General features: G+C 38.4%; 1 protein-coding gene across 1 annotated transcript in view; it reads left to right on the plus strand.

Moving 5' to 3' along the window:
• Positions 1–15849: 15849 nt before the first annotated feature.
• The window catches only part of UGCG (UDP-glucose ceramide glucosyltransferase), a 40250-nt gene continuing 34421 nt past the window's right edge, over positions 15850–21678 (plus strand). Inside the window, exon 1 of the mRNA XM_007178209.2 lies at positions 15850–16379. Coding sequence (XP_007178271.1) covers positions 16282–16379 — 98 coding nt within the window. The 5' untranslated portion in view covers positions 15850–16281. The remainder of the gene's footprint in view (positions 16380–21678) is intronic.

Raw genomic sequence — 21678 nt, forward strand, 5'->3', positions numbered from 1 at the left:
TGTGTATACAAATATTCCTTCTTTGGTTGGGGGGTATAGTAAGTTTTGGTTTTTGTTAATTTAGTCAGTGTCTAAGCAAGCAATATACTCTATATGTCTTCTTTTTTTTTATTGTAAGTGAAAACCAGGTGGCGTACGCATATACGTAACCAGATTTAATATGTGTAGCCTGGATGGTCACTGTGTCATTCAGTTCCCCTTTCAGAGGAGCACATCCTTTTACCCTTCAGGAGGTTCTCTCTCATTTCTCCTCTCTAGAGCATAGCCTGCCATGGAAGATACTAGATAGACTTGCTCCAGTGAGAAGCAACTTAATTTCAAATCATTACTTATAATTTTGGAACAGCCTTTGTTATTCACACACTGTCAGAATGAAACAAAAGTTTGCTGGGGACTTCAGAAACAAAGGAGCTAGTAACAGAGAATCAGTGATATCCTAGAGATAAATACTGGTTCGCCTTTACTGCACTCCTTGGAAATACACTGTGTGGGACCCAAAGGTTGTAATTATTATTATAACACTGAAAACTGCTTGAATGATAGAAATATCAGCAGCTCTGGGGACTTGGTAATAAGCTCCAATTGGAGCAGCACATTTCTTTAGACTTTTCCATTTCAAGGCTCAAAAGTGATCACAAAGCTGACATTGAACCAGCATAAAGATTTTTTAGTACAACTGAGTTGGAGCTCCTTTTAAAATCACAATTAGTTTTTACTGTCTATGGAGGATTAATATTAATGACATTAATACTGGACCACCTTGAGCATAACTATATCTGGTAGCCCTTTAAAAAGTTTATATGCTTCAGAATGACCTTCAGACACTCTCAAGATGACTTTCTTTTTAGCTTCTGCTTATAAGGAACTGAGATTTGTTTATCTTTGAGGTAGTATTTTGGCTGGTAAAATTTCATATGTACATCCACAAAAGGAAAAGATCCAAATCAGTTATTTCAAAATATAAATAAGCAGGGACTTCCCTGGTGGTCCAGTGGTTGAGAATCTGCCTTCCAATGCAGGGGACGTAGGTTTGATACCTGGTCGGGGAACTAAGATGCCACATGCCACGGGGCAACTAAGCCTGCGTGCCACAACTGCTGAGCCTGTATACTCTGAGGCCAAGCACGACAACTAGAGAGCCCACGTGTCGCAACTACTGAGCCCATGCACCACAACTAGAGAGAAGCCCACACACTGCAACTAGAGAAGCCCATGCACCACAACAAAAAGATCCCGCATGCTGCAACGGAGATCCTGTGTGAGCAAGACCTGACGCAGCCAAATAAATAAAATAAATAAATAAATATTTTAAAAAATATATATATATGTTTATATATATATTTAAACATTTTTAACATCTTTATTGGAGTATAATTGCTTTACAATGGTGTGTTAGTTTCTGCTGTATAACAAAGTGAATCAGCTATACATATACATATATCACCATATCTCCTCCCTGTTGTGTCTCCCTCCCACTCTCCCTATCCCACCCCTCTAGGTGGTCACAAAACACCGAGCTGATCTCCCTGTGCTATGTGGCTGCTTCCCACTAGCTATCTGTTTTACATTTGGTAGTGTATATATGTCAATGCTACTCTCTCACTTCGTCCCAGCTTACCCTTCCCCCTCCCTGTGTCCTCAAGTCCATTCTCTACATCTGCGTCTTTATTCCTGTCTTGCCCCTAGGTTCTTCAGAACCTTTTTTTTTTTTACATTCCATATATATCTGTTAGCCTACAGTATTTACTTTTCTCTTATTGACATACTTCACTCTGTATGACAGTCTCTAGGTCCATCCACCTCACTACAAATAACTCAATTTTGTTTCTTTTTATGGCTGAGTAATATTCCATTGTATATATGTGCCACATCTTCTTTATCCATTCATCTGTCAATGGATACTTAGGTTGCTTCCATGTCCTGGCTATTGTAAATAGAGCTGCAATGAACATTGTGGTACATGACTCTTTTTGAATTATGGTTTTCTCATGGTATAGGCCCAGTAGTGGGATTGCTGGGTCATATGGTAGTTCTATTTTTGGTTTTTTAAGGAACCTCCATACTGGTCTCCATAGTGGCTGTATCAATTTACATTCCCACCAACAGTGCAAGAGGGTTCCCTTTTCTCCACACCCTCTCCAGCATTTATTGTTTGTAGATTTTTTGATGATGGCCATGCTGACCGGTGTGAGGTGATACCTCACTGTAGTTTTGATTTGCATTTCTCTGATGATTAGTGATGCTGAGCATCCTTTCATGTGTTTGTTGGCAATCTGTATATCTTCTTTGGAGAAATGCCTATTTAGGTCTTCTGCCCATTTTTGGATTGGGTTCTTTGTTTTTTTGCTACTGAGCTACATAAGCTGCTTGTAAACTTTGGAGATTAATCCTTTGTCAGTTGCTTTGTTTGAAAATATTTTCTCCCATTCTGCAGGTTATCTTTTCATCTTGTTTATGGTTTCCTTTGCTGTGCAAAACTTTTAAGTTTCATTAGGTCCCATTTGTTTATTTTTGTTTTTATTTCCATTTCTCTAAGAGGTGGATCAAAAAGGATCTTGCTGTGATTTATGTCATAGAGCGTTCTGCCTATGTTTTCCTCTAAGAGTTTTATAGTGTCTGGCCTTACATTTAGGTCTTTAATCCATTTTGCGTTTATTTTTGTGTATGGTGTCAGGGAGTGCTCTAATTTCATTCTTTTACATGTAGCTGTCCAGTTTTCCCAGCACCACTTATTGAAGAGGCTGTCTTTTCTCCATTGTATATTCTTGCCTCCTTTATCAAAGATAAGGTAACCATATGTGCATGGGTTTATCTCTGGGCTTTCTATCCTTTTCCATTGATCTATATTTCTGTTTTTGTGCCAGTACCATACTGTCTTGATTACTGTAGCTTTGTAGTATGGTCTGAAGTCTGGGAGCCTGATTCCTCCAGCTCTGTTTTTCTTTCTCAAGATTGCTTTGGCTATTCGGGGTCTTTTGTGTTTCCAAACAAATTGTGAAATTTTTTGTTCTAGTTCTGTGAAAAATGCCATTGGTAGTTTGATAGGGATTGAATCAGTAGATTGCTTTGGGTAGTATTGCCATTTTTACAGTGTTGATTCTTCCAATCCAAGAACATAGTATATCTCTCCATCTGTTGGTATCATCTTTAAATTTCTTTCATCAGTGTCTTATAGTTTTCTGCATACAGGTCTTTTGTCTCCTTAGGTAGGTTTATTCCTAGGTATTTTATTCTTTTTGTTGCAGTGGTAAATGGGAGTGTTTCCTTAATTTCTCTTTCAGATTTTTCATCATTAGTGTATAAGAATGCAAGAGATTTCTGTGCATTAATTTTGAATCCTGCTAGTTTACCAAATTCATTGATTAGCTCTAGTAGTTTTCCGGTAACATGTTTAGGATTCTCTATGTATAGTATCATGTCATCTGCAAACAGTGACAGCTTTACTTCTTCTTTTCCAATTTGGATTCCTTTTATTTCTTTTTCATCTCTGATTGCTGTGGCTAAAACTTCAAAAACTATGTTGAATAATAGTGGTGAGAGTGGACAACCTTGTCTTGTACTTGATCTTAGAGGAAAAGGTTTCAGTTTTTCACCATTGAGACAATGTTGGCTGTGGGTTTCTCATATATGGCTTTTATTATGTTGAGGTAGGTTCCCTCTATGCCTACTTTCTGGAGAGTTTTTATCATAAATGGGTGTTGAATTTTGTCGAAAGCTTTCTCTGCATCTATTGAGATGATCACATGGTTTTTCTCCTTCTGTTTGTTAATATGGTTTATCACATTGATTGATTTGCATATATTGAAGAATCCTTCCATTCCTGGGATAAACCCCACTTGATCATGGTGTATGATCCTTTTAATGTGCTGTTGGATTCTGTTTGCTAGTATTTTGTTGAGGATTTTTGCATCTATGTTCATCAGTGATGTTGGCCTGTAGTTTTCTTTCTTTGTGACATCTTTGTCTGGTTTTGGTATCAGGGTGATGGGGGCCTCATAGAATGAGTTTGGAAGTGTTCCTCCCTCTGCTATATTTTGGAAGAGTTTGAGAAGGATAGGTGTTAGCTCTTCTCTAAATGTTTGATTAATTCACCTGTGAAGCTGCTTGGTCCTGGGCTTTTGTTTGTTGGAAGATTTTAAATCACAGTTTCAATTTCAGTGCTTGTGATTGTTCTGTTCATATTTTCTGTTTCTTCCTGGTTCAGTCTCGGAAGGTTGTACCTTTCTAAGAGTTTGTCCATTTCTTCCACGTTGTCCATTTTATTGGCATATAGTTGCTTGTAGTAATCTTTCATGATCCTTTGTATTTCTGCAGTGTTAGTTGTTACTTCTCCTTTTTCATTTCTGGTTCTGTTGATTTGAGTCTTCTCCCTTTTTTTCTTGATGAGTCTGGCTAATGGTTTATCAATTTTGTTTATCTTCTCAAAGAACCCGCTTTTAGTCTTATTTATCTTTGCTATTGTTTCCTTCATTTCTTTTTCATTTACTTCTTATCTGATCTTTATGATTTCTTTCCTTCTGCTAACTCTGGCGTTTTTTTGTTCTTCTTTCTCTAATTGCTTTAGGTGTAAGGTTAGGTTGTTTATTTGAGATGATTCTTGTTTCTTGAGGTAGGATTTTATTGCTATAAACTTCCCTCTTAGAACTGCTTTTGCTGCATCCCATAAGTTTTGCATCATTGTGTCATTTTGTGTTACGTTGTCAATGGTTTCTAGGTATTTTCTGATTTCCTCTCTGATTTCTTCAATGCCCTCTTAGTTATTTAGTAGCGTATTGTTTAGCTTCCATGTGTTTGTATTTTTTACATTTTTTTCTGTAATTGATATCTAGTCTCATAGCATTGTTGTCGGAGAGGATACTTGATATGATTTCAATTTTCTTAAATTTACCAAGGCTTGATTTGTGACCCAAGATATGGTCTATCCTGCAGAATGTTCCATGAGCACTTGAGAAGAAAGTGTATTCTGATGTTTTTGGATAGAATGTCCTATAAATATCAATTAAGTCCATCTTGTTTAATGTGTCATTTAAAGCTTGTGTTTCCTTATTTATTTTTATTTTGGATGATCTGGCCATTGGTGAAAGTGGGGTGTTAAAGTCCCCTACTATGATTGTGTTACTGTTGATTTCCCCTTTTATGGCTGTTAGCATTTGCCTTATGTATTGAGGTGCCCCTATGTTGGGTGCATAAATATTTACCATTGTTATATCTTCTTCTTGGATTGATCACTTGATCATTATGTAGTGTCCTTCTTTGTCTCCTTTAACAGTCTTTATTTTAAAGTCTATTTTGTCTGATATGAGAATTGCTACTCCAGCTTTCTTCTGATTTCCATTTGCATGGAATATCTTTTTCCATCCCCTCACTTTCAGTCTGTATGTGTCCCTAGGTCTGAAGTGGGTCTCTTGTAGAGAGACAGGTCTTGTTTTTGTATCCATTCAGCCTATGTTTTGGTTGGAGCATGTAATCCATTTACATTTAAGGTAATTACCAATATGTATGTTCCTATTACCATTTTTAAAATTGTTTTGGGTTTGTTATTGCAGGTCTTTTCCTTCCCTTGTGTTTCCTGCCTAGAGAAGTTCCTTTAGCATTTGTTGTAAAGCTGGTTTGGTGGTGCTGAATTCTCTTTAACTTTTGCTTGTCTGTAAAGGTTTTAATTTCTCTGTCGAATCTGAATGAGATCCTTGCTGGGTAGAGTAATCTTGATTGTAGGTTCTTCCCTTTCATCACTTTAAATATGTTCTGCCACTCCCTTCTGGCTTGCAGAGTTTCTGCTGAAAGATCAGCTGTTAACCTTATGGGTATTCCCTTGTATGTTTTTTGTTGCTTTTCCGTTGATGCTTTTAATATTTTTTCTTTGTGTTTAATTTTTGTTAGTTTGATTAATACGTGTCTCGGCATGTTTCTCCTTGGATTTATCCTGTATGGGTCTCTCTGCGCTTCCTGGACTTGATTGACTATTTCCTTTCCCATGTTGGGGAAGTTTTCAACTATAATCTCTTCAAGTATTTTCTCAGACCCTTTCTTTTTCTCTTCTTCTTCTGGGACCCCTATAATTTGAATGTTGGTGCGTTTAATGTTGTCCCAGAGGTCTCTGAGACAATCCTCAATTCTTTTCATTCTTTTTTCTTTATTCTGCTCCCTGGCAGTTATTTACACCATTTTATCTTCCAGCTCACTTATCTGTTCTTCTGCCTCAGTTATTCTGCTGTTGATTGCTTCTAGAGTATTTTTAATTTCAGTTATTGTGTTGTTCATCACTGTTTGTTTGCTCTTTAGTTCTTCTAGATCCTTGTTAAATGTTTCTTGTATTTTCTCCATTCTGTTTCCGAGATTTTGGCTCATCTTTACTATCATTACTCTGAATTCTTTTTCAGGTAGGTTGCCTATTTCATCTTCATGTATTTGGTCTTGTAGGTTTTTACCTTGCTCCTTTGTCTGTAACATTTTTTTGTCATTTCTTTCTTTCTTTTTTTTTGATGCGTGGGGCTGTATTCCTGTCTTACTTGTTATTTGGCCTGAGATGTCCAGCACTGGAGTTTGCAGGCAGTTGGATAGAGCCCAGTGTTGGTGCTGACATTAGGACCTCTGGGAGGCCTCACTCCGATTAATATTCCCTGGGGTCTGAGGTTCTGTGTTAGTCCAGTGGTTTGGACTAGGAGCTCCCACCACAGGAGCTCAGGCCCGACCTCCTGCCTGGGAACCATGATCCTGCAAGCCAGTCGCTGGGGGTTCCTTCTCTCCCCTTAGGTGTCCATGGTCCCCCACCTGTGCCTGGTAGGTGCCTTAGTTGTGCAGAGACATGAATTCTGCGTCCTCCTAGTCTGCCATCTTGACTCTGCCCCTGTATAATTCCATTTTTATTAAATGTCCAGGATAGGCAAATCTATAGACAAAAATTACATTAGTGGTTGCAGTGAGCTAGGGGGAAGGGGAAATGGGGAATGACTGCTAATGGGTATGGGGTTTCTTTTTGCAGTGATGAAAGTGTTCTGAAGTTAGGTGGTCATGGTTGCACAACTCTGAATATACAAAAAGTCACTGAATTATATACTTTAAAAGAGTGAATCTTATGGTATGACTACGTCTCAATAAAGCTGTTAGTAAAAACAAAAAGCTGAAGGACTTTAACTGGCATCTTTCATATTTAAAACTTCCTAGAAATTTCCCATTGTTTCGCGAAAACTCAGTGTAGTGGGTATTATGGTTAGCTATCCAATTCTAATTTTCCCCATCCATTACATAGCTGCCATGCAGTTTGAGTGTGATTATCCTTACTAGCAGCTTCAATGGGTCCTGATTTGACCATTCTAGTTTTCTTTGCCATACCTTAAGCCAGTACACAAGTGGCATCAAGGGTATTCCAATTGGTGGGGTGGGGGCCGGGGTGGGGGAGAGAAAGCCCAGGTTTTTGTTAGGTGGTTGTGAATAACTAATACGTTTTCTCTTTTTCTGCATGTAAAGGGAAAACCATGAGGTACAGGTTAGCAGCCATCTACCAACCATGAGAGAAGTCCACTTGAAGACAAAAGTGACACACAGAGAAGGAGAGAGCCAAGACTATCTCAGAAAAATGGAGCAAGAGCCCTGATTGAGCCTTGCGGGACTCCTGTGTCCTTCTAATAATCTTTAAGTAGTGTGTGACCATATGGCTAATTTGCCTAGACAGTCTCAGTTTACACCAGTTTTCCTAGCTTGATTGTTAATGGTGCCCTTTCTCTTTCTGAAAAGTGTTCCAGTTTCATTTATATGGTCACACTCAAGATAATTGGATTTTCAATCACATATCAGTCAATTTAGCAGTTAACTAAGGTCAACTGGTTTTCAAGTTGTGTCCATTTTGACTGTTTTCTGGCTACCTCCCATCATCCTCCCTCAGATTGTTCAGTTGTTTAGATTCAAAAAGTAACCAAATGAAACATTCTGACTCTTACCCTTTCTTCAGGACCTAGGACTTCTCCATGAAGTCTTTCTAGACTTTTCTAAATAAAAGTAACCATTCCCAACTGCCACACAATTCTCCTCATCCCTCTTTATCAATACTCAATAACATTGCATTACAATGATCTGTTCTTGTGTTTATCTTCCATAGCCAACTGGGAACATCTCCTGAAAAAGGATTATATCATTTTCAACTTTGTATTCAAAGCATGAGAACAATGTGCTCCTGGAACATAGTTTCTTTTGATATTTGCTGAGGAATAAAGGAAAAGAAATAACTGGATAGGAAAGCCATTCATTTGTTTGCTTTGTCATTTTAACAGTCTGTTCAACTAATTTTGCTCAATATTTTCCATTGTAGCAACTAACCATTAATGATGCCTCCCAAGCCCAAATGATCTCAAAATAATTAAAATGGGCAATTGAATTTAAGGATGAGCTTAATATAGAAAACCCCCAAGAGTTGTTTCTGTTACCCTGAATTGTCCAGTGGACTGTTTCATGCTTCTTCATATTTGAGATAATGCTTCAAATTTATACCCACAATGAAATAAAGACTTAAAAATAATCTGATATGATCTCTGAACAATTAAATTATTAGACTGGGTGGAGGGCTTATCTTCTTCACAAATTCATTGTTAGTTTGGTCTCATTCATGCAGATGTTCCTTTTTTTTTTAAACCAATTCAGAGCTAAAAAAAAAATATTGTCATGTAAACTAGACTCTGAAAACTGCTTTCTGTTAATCCTGATATCCTGATGCATTTTATTCTAAGTATTTTTAAGGTATTTATTACCAAAAATAATATTAACACACAATATCATTGTTTCTTACATGTCAGAAGACCCCATGTGTATCTAAATACCTTTTAAATCTTATTCTTTGCTTGTATAGAATATTTTATTTCAAGGCCTGAAATTTATTTTTCTTATGGAATAAAAGTATCTTGGTTTGCTCTTTACTATTTTATGATATTATTCCTATTCTATACAATTATCATCTAATTGCATTTGTTTCTGACTGAATAAACCAGTTATGTTAGCAAAATGATGAGATCTAAAGGATATCCTGGTTTGTGTTATAAGCAAAAATTGTTGAGTGTTGATGCTTCTGCTACAGAGAGACCAATTCGCTTTAAAAAAAAAATCCTTTTAAGTATAGTTAATTTTATTTTTCATAGGTAAAAACAGTAAAGGAAGAAATTGAGAAAATAAGTTAGTGATCTAGATGAAATTAGAATGAAGGAATGCTCTCTGTTAAGGAATAATAATAAAAGTTTCAAAAAATTTACACATGTCTGCTACTGTTCTGAATATTTTATATATGTTAACTTTAGTCCTCACAACACAGGTCATATAGCTGGTAAATGGTAGAACTGGAATTCAAACCCAGGCAGTTTGACATTCACAATGTATGTATGTGCTTAACTGATAGTCTACACTGTATCCTCAAACAAAGCTTTCTTCAGATAGAAAGTATTTTGAAGAGATCCTAAACTCCAAAGATCTAGGTTATCTCCACAGCCTTTGTTCCTTAGTAAAAGTTAAACTCACATTTAATTATATTGTTGTTAATACTATGAAATAATACAATAAGAAACAGATTTTATTGTCATTTGTCTGATCTTTTAAATTCTCCTACTTGTTGTTTACTCTCTTAGATGAATTGTTCTGAAATGACGGTATATTTCATGAAGTTCCTCTTAATTGAAGTAAAAGATGTGGTAAAGAGTAAGATGTTTAGTGCATCTTAGCATGAAATATATGGTCTATTCTAAATACACTTTCCTATGTCTCAGATGTTGAAATTGCCTTCTACAGAGTATTGGTTATCAAACTGAATAATGCTAAACCAAAATCTACTTCGTGATCTGAACTTTGAGTATTGATTATCTACTCTACATTGTTTAAATTAACTTAATATTGTACATTTTAATATAAGGAGCATTGGCTTTGGAGTCTGACAGACCTGGGTCCAAACTCCAGCTCCCTCCTTAACAGATGCATAACTTTGGTAGTTAACTTTATCTTTTTGGCTTCCAATTATATATTTCATGACATTTGTGAAAGTCAAGTTAATATTTTAAAATTTGCCTGGCACATAACTTATGTTCTTGTGTTCAGTAAATACAGTTGGCGCTCCATAACCGTGGGTTCTGAGTCCATGGATTCAACCAACTGGAATTCAAACCCAGAAGAGAAAATATTTGAAAAAAAATTCTAGAAAGTTCCAAAAAGCAAAACTTGAATTTGCTGCATGTCCTGGCAACTATTTACGTAGCATTTATATTGTATTAGATATTATAAGTAATCTAGAGATGATTTCAAGTATACAGGATTATATGCTTATATAATACATACCTATAGTGCTTAGGTTATATGCAAATACTATGTCATTTTATATAAGGGACTTGAGCATTTGTGGATTTTGGTGTCTGAGGGGGTTCTGGAAATAATCACCCACTGATACCAAGGGAGGACTGTATTACAGCCTCAGTCTCTGTCTCTGTCTCTCTCTCTCTCTCATTCTCCAATAAATCTACCAAGTTTGTTTACACACACACACACACACGCAGAGCCTAGGTGAAAGTTTTGACATTATAAACGTTAATAAATAAATTGAATTGAATCATGAATATCTATCTAAAAAGAAAGCAATTTCAAAAACATTTTGAAAAAGAAAATAATTGATACTTACATGGGACACATTTGGAAATCTTTAGAATTTAGCTTCCTTTAGGAATGAACATCAGTGCTTCAACCTAGCACACTATGGATTAAAACAAAATCAAGTATGAAATTTGAAAAGAAATGAGTATGAGGTAAAACATTTTAATTAGTCATTTGCATATGAGCTAGCAAAACAGCTGAGAATGAAACGAACTCTAGTAAACTCTAGGCACTCCCCTGGACCACACCTATACATACAAACACACTATACCAGTGGTTTATCAAGATCAGGCCTTGAACTGACAATTTGCCTAGAACCTTTGTACATTTGAAGTCTATTCATAGTGATATAGTATCTCAGGATCTGAAGGCCTTTACAAAGTTACCATTTAATGGGTAAAAAAACCACTGTAGGTTAAGCACCTGAACTGCTAAGTAGATAAGGCATTTTTCTACTAATTTCAAACATGCTTAGGGGAAAAAAAGGACAAGAATTAAATTGTTTCTTTGGGCATTAGCACAACAAATTTCAGATCAATTGATTCTAACTTTGTTTTTGAAACTTCAAATTTACCCAATTTCTGGAGGATCACTTTTTACATTTTAAAAAAGTTTTTATAAGGGCTGAAAATTTACAGTATACCTATCTTTGAAAAATAACACATTAACCACATTCAACCAACCTTGGATCACGTAGTATTGTAGTAGTATTTACTGAAAAAAAATCTGCATGTAAGTGGGGCCCTGTTGTTCAGGGGTCAACTGTATGTCCAATATTGACATAAAAATGATGCTGTTGACTCTGTCAAGTAGAGCATGGGCTTTGGAGCAGGTCTTCAGGTTGTGATTAGGTGAACTAATATGTAGTTACTTTCACTCACTCTAACTCTGTGGTCTAATTTTGTAATCTGAAGGAGGGTTATGAGTAGTTAATGTGTATTTGTTTTCCACAGAGAAAAAAAACATTTAAAGTATTTGCAAACAAAGGAGAAAGTTGAACAATTTTTCTAGTGACTTCTGTCAGTGTAGATCAGCTTAAATAAACTAATTCACTTGTTCAACAAATATTTGTGTGCCTAGAAGGTGGAAAGCCCTGGGATCTGATGACAAACTACTTTATCTCACTAATTCAGACACTTATAACATTTCCAGTACTTCAAAGGGAGCACTCACTAATTATTTTTTACAAAATAGACTATTTTTAAAGCAGTTTTAGGTTCACAGTAAAACTGAGCAGAAAATACAGTTCCCATATACTCCCTGCCCAACATACGCACAGCTTCCCCCGCTGTCAACATCCTGCCCCAGAGTGGTATATTTGTTACAGCTGATGAACCTACATTGACACATCACAGTCACCCAAAGTCCATAGTTTACATTAGGGTTCACTCTTGATGTTGTACATTCTAAGGTTTTGGACAGATGTATAGTACATGTATCTACCATTATATTGAATAGTATCATACAGAATAGTTTTACTGCCCTAAAAATCCTCTGTGACCTGCCTATTCATCCCTCCCTCTCTCCCTTCTGGCAACCACTGACATTTTTACTGTCTCCATAGTTTTGCCTTTTCCAGAATGTCATATAATTGGAATCATACAGTATGTAGCCTTTTCAGATTGGCTTCTTTTACTTAGTAATATGCCTTTAAGTTTCCTCCATGTCTTTCATGGCTTGATAATTTCTTCTTAGCATTGAATAATATTCCATTGTCTGGATGTACCAGACAATGGATTTATCCATTCATCTACAGAAGGACATCTTGGTTGCTTCCAAGTTTTGGCAATTAGGAATAAAGCTGCTATAAACATCTGTGTGCAGGTTTTTGTATGGATATGTTTTCATTTCATTTGGCTAAACAGCAAGGAGTGCGATGCTGGATTGTATGGTAAGAGTATGTTTAGTTTTGTAAGTAAATGCCAAACTATCTTCCAAAGTGACTGTATCACTTGTAATTTTTTTTAATTATGAAAAATTTCTACATGATTTTTCATCATTGATAACTCATTTGTAAAATAGAAAATGGTCATTTTTCTTCATGGAAACAGTAATGCTCATTATAGAAAGTCAACAATATAAACAGGTAGATTTTAAAAAATCAACACGTTTCATTCCTCAAAGATAAGTACTCATAATTGGTGTAATTTCTTTTAGTCTTTTTTCTGTACATAGGCTTTGTGTCACATTTTAAACTTGATTTTTCTAGAAATCTCACTAAAGATGATGTTTTTCTTAGATGCAATCCAAATCAAGAATCCTGATTATTAGACTTCCCTGGTGGCACAGTGGTTAAGAATCTGCCTGCCAACGCAGGGGATGGGGGTTCAATCCCTGGTCCAGGAAGATTCCACATGCCACAGAGCAGCTAAGCCCATGCACCACAACTACTGAACCTGCACTCTAGAGACCACGAGCCACAACTACTGAGCCCACGAACCACAACTACTGAAGCCCGTGTGCCTAGAGCCCATACTCCGCAACAAGAGAAGCCACTGACCACAATGAGAAGCCCGCGCACCGCAATGAAGAGTAGCCCCAGCTCGCCGCAACTAGAGAAAGCCCATGTGCAGCACAACGAAGACCCAATGCAGGCAAATATTAATTAATTACTTAATTAAAAAAATAAATACATCTTTAAAAAAAGAATCCTGATTATTGAAAATATTACAACTTTAAAAAATGTAAAACTAACTTTTATATATAGGCATTTGGGGCACAATGTAACAGAGTATCAACTTGCCAAAGTTTGTTTCATTTCTCTGAGGTAACTTATGTACCTGGGTTCTCCCAGCCTCCACTCCTGTCTTTTCTGGGACATGTGACTAGAACCAATATAATTTCATTTCAGTTTCAGTTGGAATCAGCTACAATTATTTTGGCTTGGATTTGGTTCAAACCGAAAATGTGTTCCAACTACTTGGTTTGAACCAGACATTTTGCATCCTTTTCTGGCTAAGGTTTTATAACTAAACTATCTAGGGCCATTAAATGACAGTCAAATTTGGCTTTTGTTTACCTCTAAAAACATTGCTTCTTAAAATGTATGAATTCTAATATATACTAATGTTACTAGATTGCCACTGGAAAAAGTCAGAGGCCCTGAACTTGGTAGAATTTGAGGAGAGCCCTTCAGACAAACAACCAAAACAATGTTAGCTGCCAAAAGTGAGATTGATGGACAGGGTCTTTGCTAGACTCCTATGCTGCTGTGCTACATGGAAAAAATTTACACTTTTACCATATCTATAGAATATATATATCTATATCTATAGAATATTCTATATCTATAGAATGTTAGGATTGCACATTCTAAAGCTGCTACTTTAAACTCATCAACCAGGTTTGGAGAGACCAAGTTTAACTAGGCTCAAGTACAACATAGCTGATCTATTATCTACTGATTATACTCAATCAGAGGAGTTCTGTTAACTGTTAAGAATATCGGGTTCTTCCAAGTTTCTTTGGCCTCCTTTTCCAAGTCATTGATCATACTGTATAAAATCCTTTGTTGTAAGGTTCCAAAAACCATTTGGAGAAATGTAGAATACAACAAAATGCTTCAATTGACCAATTGATGTAGTTCATCAAATCTTAGAGTACATTAATTGAATGCAGTATTATTTTATATACGATTAAGAAAAAAAAATCTACCAATTTGTTGTAAGATGCCGTTGACTGTGAGATGCATTTCCATTTAAGAAATGTTAAAATGAAATGTTTTTTAAAAAGTATGTCTTAGAATTGATTAACTAAAATAGTGATGTTTTAAAATTTCCACTTGTAGTGTTATTTCCATGCTAATATACTATTGGGCTTTAACTTTATCAACCAGTAACTCTCAGCAGTGGAAGTTTGGTTTCTAAGCCCTGTTCTTTCTTACTGACTTTAACCGGGTAAAACAAAGGGTATAGCAAATCCAGGATTGGTTCTCAGTATAGACATTAATTTAAACTCTTTTCTGATTGTAGTTTATCATTTACTTATAGATTGGGGTAGCTCATTCGATCAATATTAACTATAATAAATAACAATAATAAAATAAACTTCTTTTCAAAATTGAATTCCATTCTGAAATCTCTCAAGGGAGGTCATGGATTATTTAAAAGGAAATCACTTGAATAAACATCGTCTAAACATAAAACAATAGAGAAACTATATAAACTCATGTAGGCTGAAGAAACAAACATTTAGTACTAGATTAACCCATCTCCCTGGACTGATTTAAAGTTAAGATAAACACTAAGTTACCTTACTATCCAAAATGCCATTTCTTTCCATTTTAGAGCAGTGCTATCCCCCTGTGTAATTTAAAATTTTCTAGTAGCTAACCAAATTTAAAAAGTAAAACAACAGCAAAGACAGTGAAATAATTTTAATAATTTAACTCAGTATATCAAAATATTGTTTCAACATGCAATCAATATAAAATAAATGAGGTGGTCTTCGATATCAGGTGTATGATTTACATTCGCAATACATCTCAATTCCTACCAGCCACATTTCAAGCGCTCAGTACCCCCTATGGCTACAGTATTGGGCAGGAGTAGTCTTTGAGGACTTCAGTATTAGCTGATTCTTTACATTGAGTTTGAGAATTTCTTTTATGTTACACGCTGCCTCTAAGGTGCTTAGAGATCTGCGAAGCACAAGGAGATTATTTTTACTCTCGGTCCGTTGTGATCCAAGACTCCACAGCATTAGAACCAGCGAGGGAGGAAGGCAATGGGACACCCTGGCGCCCAGGAACGTGTCTTGGAATAGGGCCTGAGCCGCTCCGAGTAATGCCTGGGGCAGCGGCTGCGAACACAGCGTTGGAAGTTGGACTGCGAGACAACTCGGGGGCTGCCTGGAACCCCGGGTCTTTTCCTGGGGCGCCCTGGAACACCAGAACCGGACAAAGGGAAAGTGTCCTCCGAGTTGGATACAGGAACCCGCTCCGCCGACGGAGACTGGCCCAGAGCTGCAGTGCTGGCCGCCCGGGTAGCCTCCGCCGCTCACTGAGAGGTGGGCGGCGGCCTGAGCCCGGAGGTGGGGGAAAACCCTGCCTGCGTCCAGCTGGAGAAGCCTCCCAGGGGCGCGCTCACGACAGTGACGCCACGGGCGCGAGGGCGGCAGGGTGGGCGGAGAGGAGCGGCGCGCACCGCCCCTCGGAGGCGGGGGGGGCGGGGGGGGCCGCGGTTCCGGAGGGCCGGGGCGGGGCTGGGTGCGCCGGGGAGTCTGGGCGCAAGCCGGCGGTTTCGATTAGTACGCGGAGTTGCGGCTGCAAAGCAGGGCACGGAGCTGCGCTGCCCGGAGCCCGGCGGCGAGGCGGCAGGGAGGCGGCGGGGCGGCGGGGCGGCGGCGGCGGAGGCGCAGGCGTGTGGGGTCCGGCCGGCGGCCGTGAGGGGGTGGAGAGGCGAGCCGGAGCGTGGGGCCACGGCCGCCCTGCCCACTGAGTCCGGCCACCGCAACGCCTGCATCCGCGAGCGCGCCCAGGCCAGCGCGCGAGCGAGTGCGCGCGGGCGGGGGCGCGCAGGCCCTGCCCGCCCCTTCCGCCCCCACCCCCCTCCGCCCCTTCCTCTCGCCACCTTTCTCTCCACTTCTGCGACCCCGCGCCGGGCGCCCACCCTCTCCTCCTGCGGGAGCGCTGTCCGCTGCGGCGGCCGGAGTGGGCCAGGCCGGGGGATGGCGCTGCTGGACCTGGCCCTGGAGGGAATGGCCGTCTTCGGGTTCGTCCTCTTCTTGGTGCTGTGGCTGATGCATTTCATGGCCATCATCTACACGTGAGTGAGGGGCAGCTGGAGGAGCCCGTGGCGGGGGTCGAGGCCTGGGGACAGGCGAGGGTGGGAGGAATTTCGCTTTGGAGGGGATTGGGATCGGATGGGGGTGGAGAAAGCTAATTCTCAGACTCTTCCTCCCATTCCCTCTCCCCTTGCATCAGCTGGGGCGGGGGGTTCATTGGAAGAGAAAAGTGGCGAGTGAGGGGATGGCTGGGCTTCAGGCGACTGCACAGCCAGGGGAAAGGAGACTATGCTCTTTTTACGTGTCAGGCGGAAGGTTGCTTGCTTGGTTTGATTGTGTTGGGAATTCGTGTGATTTTTCATCTGGGCCAAGATGTATGGTGTATTGTGTTTTGTTTTGTTTTTTTCCCTCGACCTGGGCCACGTTTCTGTTATGGTGATGATCGTTTCCACTCTTCGGTGAGCTTCACACAGCCACCTGGGGACCTCCCTGTGGATTTTCTTCTTCCTGGAAGAGTTCTGTGTCCTTAGATAGGTGTGAAGCACCTGTCCACCTTGAAAAATGTCCACCAAATCTCTGAGCTGGCGTTGTAGCCTTGAGTCATGTCAGCTTGTACATTTCAGTGTGGTTTTCTTTCCTTTTTTTTCCCCCCCCAATTCCTTATTTATTATCTTGTTTGATGTGCCCCCCCCCTCACCTTTTCATTAGATGCCTTTCACTGGGGACACAGTGGCGAGCACGACAGAATTCCTGTCCTCAAAGATCTTACATTCCAGAAGGGAGAGACAGATAATAAAATTCCGAATAAGGTTATTTCAGATAGTGATAAAGACTATGAATAAAATAAAACCGGGTAATAGATGAATATGACATAGAGTCTGTAGCTACTTTTGATATTTCAGTTGTTCAAATGTCTTTAAAATGAAGGAAGCCTTCATGAGGATGTGAAAGAATTGGCATAGAGCGCATTACTCTTGGATTCACTGGATTTTTAGCACTCCAAAAAGATGATGGTGCATAGTGATCTTTACCACCCATTAGAATAGGGTATATGTTAGTAGAAGAGAGGGGAGGACTTTAAGAAATTAATTACTTACAGTTCTTTTTCCTTTTCACTACAGAAAAAGTGTGCTTTTTCCTTTTGGAAATGCTGCATTTTATTAGTATAGTGTGGCATTTCCTGGTACTGGAGAAAGATGCTACATTGTACAAGGCATACTGATATTTCTTTGAAGATGAAAGAAAAATGCTTCTTGGATACTGTTGATCTTAGGTTTTGGAGTTTGTGAGCTGTAGGCACTGAACATTCTGGAGTTCATTTTAAATATATGAGTTCTTAAAAACAATTTTGTCACTTTTTCCAATCATAAAAATAAAACATGCTTACTATATAGAGCATTTAGACAGTACAGAGAGGAAGAAAGAAGAAAGTTAAACACACACACCAAAACTCCATTACCTGTCAACCTTTTGTGACTATCCTTCCAATTATATTTCTGTGGGGGGAGGGAGGTAAGGAGGGAGAGAGAAAGGGACCATATTATGGTTGTTCTTTCACCAGCCTCAAAATTCATCTATTTAATAAATACTTGCTGGGAAGCTCTTTTGTATATACAAGGCACTGTTCTAGGTGCTGGAAATAAGATTGAAGAACAATACATCCAGGGCCCCTGCTCACATGGAGCGTCCGTGTAAATTGTGTTGAGTAATTTTCTCATGTCAGTAAATGTATTGGGGACTTACCTGGTGGCACAGTAGTTAAGAATCCGCCTGCCAATGCAGGGAACATGGGTTCGAGCCCTGGTTGGGGAAGATCCCACATGCCACGGAGCAACTAAGCCCATGTGCCACAACTACTGAGCTTGCGCTCTAGACCATGCGAGCCACAACTACTGAACCCGCATGCCATAACTACTAAAGCTCACGCACCTACAGCCCGTGCTCTGCAACAAGCCACCTCAGTGAGAAGCCCGTGCACTGCAACAAAGACCAACGCAGCCAAAAAATAAATAAATAATAAAATAAAATAAAATAAATGTATGATCTCTCCATCATTTTTAATAGATGCATGACATTTTTGTTTATTAGGTACTAATATGTATTCATTGTTATTACTGATGGGCATTTAGGTTATTTTCAATTTGTCAAGATTACAAACAACATGGTGATGAATTCATATGCTTACATCTTTGAGAGATGATCTCCTTAGTTTACATTCTGAAAGAGGAATTATTGGGCCAGAAGTGGTGCACATTTTAAACTTTGTTACATGTTGCCCTATAGGAAGGTCTATTCATAGTCCTTGTAACATTGTATGATGGTCCCCATTTCCCCTTACTAAGTATCAGGCTTTTTACTGTTTTCTGTTTTTTATTTTCATTTCTTTAATTACTAGTTCCATTGAATGTTTTTCATATATTTAATACTAGTTACATTTAGTTGTAAATTTCATACTCAATCTTTTGCTTGTGCTGCAATGTATTGCTGTGATAATCTTTTTAATAGAAAGATTGTTCTTCTGTGATATGTTGCAGTTTTCTCCCAGCTTGTTTTTTTGTTTTGTTCTGTTTTGGTTTTGGTTTTTCTTGTTTCAATTTTGTACATGTATTTAACATGGAGAAAAAGTGTGTACCTGTGTGTTTTAGGTAGTCTTTTTTTTTTTCTCCTGACTCTGGTAAAATTTTTTATCTTCTCCATTTCCCCCAACTATTATATAGTAAGTATCTGTTTTTCTTCTAGTATTTTGAGTTTTCTTAGATTTTTTTTTTTTACACTTTACCCTTACAAAGTGTACCAGTATCCACTGTTTTAATGAATGAAGTATTATTACCTTTATTACCATATTACTGGCGAGTCCAGTCCCTCCTTATTCTTTTGCAAATTTTTAAACTTTTTATACACTTTTACTTAAAAATGAACTTTAGAACCTTTTTTTTTTCAGACTGTAAGTAATCTTGTATTTAAATTGGAATTGTTAAATTCACAGCTTGATTGGAAGAAAGTTGACTTCTTTCAATATAGGACCATGATGGATCCCCTTCCCTCTATGATGTATACATAATGATAAAGTCACACTTCTTTAATGCTGGTGATGTAGCTTAATACTTCAAATAACCATCTGGGAATGTTTATACTCTTAGACTGTGACAACTCCAGAATTGTTTTAAGTTATTTTGTGCTTCATGATAAACTGCAGAATTTTCTTAACTACTTTTTTACTTAAAATACTTCTAGTTTTTGAGACTAGTACAAACTTTAGCTTAGTTAAGATACTGTAAAGAGTCTTTGTATTTCTTTTCCAGTGCCCCATAAAGTTACCTTTTATATTGACAGTAACAGGATTCAGAAAAGTTATGTGAAAATAGAATAGAGAAAATACAATTAGTTTATAACAGATGAGTAGGAATCTTCTGACTATCTTTCTGAAATGGATAACTGAACATAAAGTAAATAATCAACAGCTTAATTTATGTATAAATTAAATCTTGCCTTTTTAAAAATTAAGTTCCTTTCATCTCATCCCACCATCAAAATTATTTACCTGTTTGATTTGATTCCTTTCTTACTGAAGTAAAGATACTTCCCAATTTAATGAGTTGTTTTCAAGCAGAGCCCTAAGGTTTTGTCCTCTCCTTCTCTCTTCTGTATTTAGTAAAATAGCAAATTTGATAATCTCCACATTTTGACAAGCAAGGTTAAAGAACATTGGCAATGATATTTTGGTTAAAATATTGTGCTAAGCATTCTGTATTTTACTGAAGAATATATTTTCTGAACAGGTGTTCTGTGTCCTCTCAAATCCTTTTTAAGTGAGGTAAAGTATAAATAAAATAATCATATATCAATCCTCTCCTAAAACCTTGTGCCTGCAACTGGTGGAAATGGAACCTATTTTCAAAACCTTATATGGCTCCATATCTGGTCGTCAGATTAAGGAGCATAATCTGTGAGCTACTAATGTTTAAAAATGTTTAAGTAATACAAACATTGTAGTGAAATTGCTGAGAAAAACGATAAAACATTCTTTTTTAAAACCAGTGGTTATTTTTAAAAAATTAAATACAGTGTGTAATGGTATCTAGTTAATTTAGATTCAATGTTCTATTGTATTGTAACTTTTTTTTTTTTAATAATTCTTTCTTTCTTTCTTTTTTTTTGGCTGCGTTGGGTCTTCGTTTCTGTGCGAGGGCTTTCTTTAGTTGCGGCGAGTGGGGGCCACTCTTCATCGCGGTGCGCGGGCCTCTCTCACTGTCGTGGCCTCTCTTGTTGCGGAGCACAGGCTCCAGACGCGCAGGCTCAGTAGTTGTGGCTCACGGGCCCAGTCGCTCCGCAGCATGTGGGATCTTCCCAGACCAAGGCTCGAACCCGTGTCCCCTGCATTGGCGGGCAGATTCTCAACCACTGCGCCACCAGGGAAGCCTGTAACTTGTTAAAATGAGATAAAGAGCTAAGTATTGGCCTGTAGTTTAAAAATGGAGCTCAATGTGATTAATACAGTGAATAATTGTTGTTCAATGAAATTGTTTGCTCCAATTTCATAAATATCTTACAGTTCCTATAAGCCTACAATTTAAAAAATTGAGATGATTTATAAACTAGAGAACCATCATTTTCAATATTTTCTGCTCACTGGTATCTCTGCCTACTGCTTTGCTCCTTTCCAGATTTAGTATTGACTGATGCCTAATCATTTCATAACATATTTTAGATGGCAGACATTTGTGGGATTTTGCCTATAATGTCTCCCCCTCGCCCCCGCACAGCTTGCAGGATCTTAGTTCCCTGACCAGGGATTGAACCCCGGGCCCATGGTAGTGAAAGTGCTGACTCCTAACCACTGGACCACCAGGGACTTCCCCTATAATGTTAAAGATCACATTCAGATTATAGCATTTGAAATTCAGGGCTCTTATTTTTTTTTTTTTTTTTTTTTTTTAAGATTTCTTTATTGACTGATTGATTGCTATGTTGGGTCTTCGTTTTTGTGCTATGGCTTTCTCCAGTTGTGGCAAGTGGGGGCCACTCTTCATCGCGGTGCGCGGGCCTCTCACTATTGTGGACTCTCTTGTTGCGGAGCACAGGCTCCAGACGCGCAGGCTCAGTAGTTGTGGCTCACGGGCCTAGTTGCTCCGCGGCATGTGGGATCTTCCCAGACCAGGGCTCGAACCCGTGTTTCCTGCATTAGCAGGCAGATTCTCAACCACTGCGCCACCAGGGAAGCCCCAGGGCTCTTATTTTGAAGATTATATTTTCCTAAAACAAAACAAAACAAAACAAAAAATAACAACAAAAAAACTAATGATTATATCCTCTGTAGGCGGAGTTGGTTAAGTGATCTTT

Source organism: Balaenoptera acutorostrata, chromosome 6 (assembly GCF_949987535.1).
Source record: "Balaenoptera acutorostrata chromosome 6, mBalAcu1.1, whole genome shotgun sequence".
Lineage (NCBI taxonomy): Eukaryota > Metazoa > Chordata > Mammalia > Artiodactyla > Balaenopteridae > Balaenoptera > Balaenoptera acutorostrata.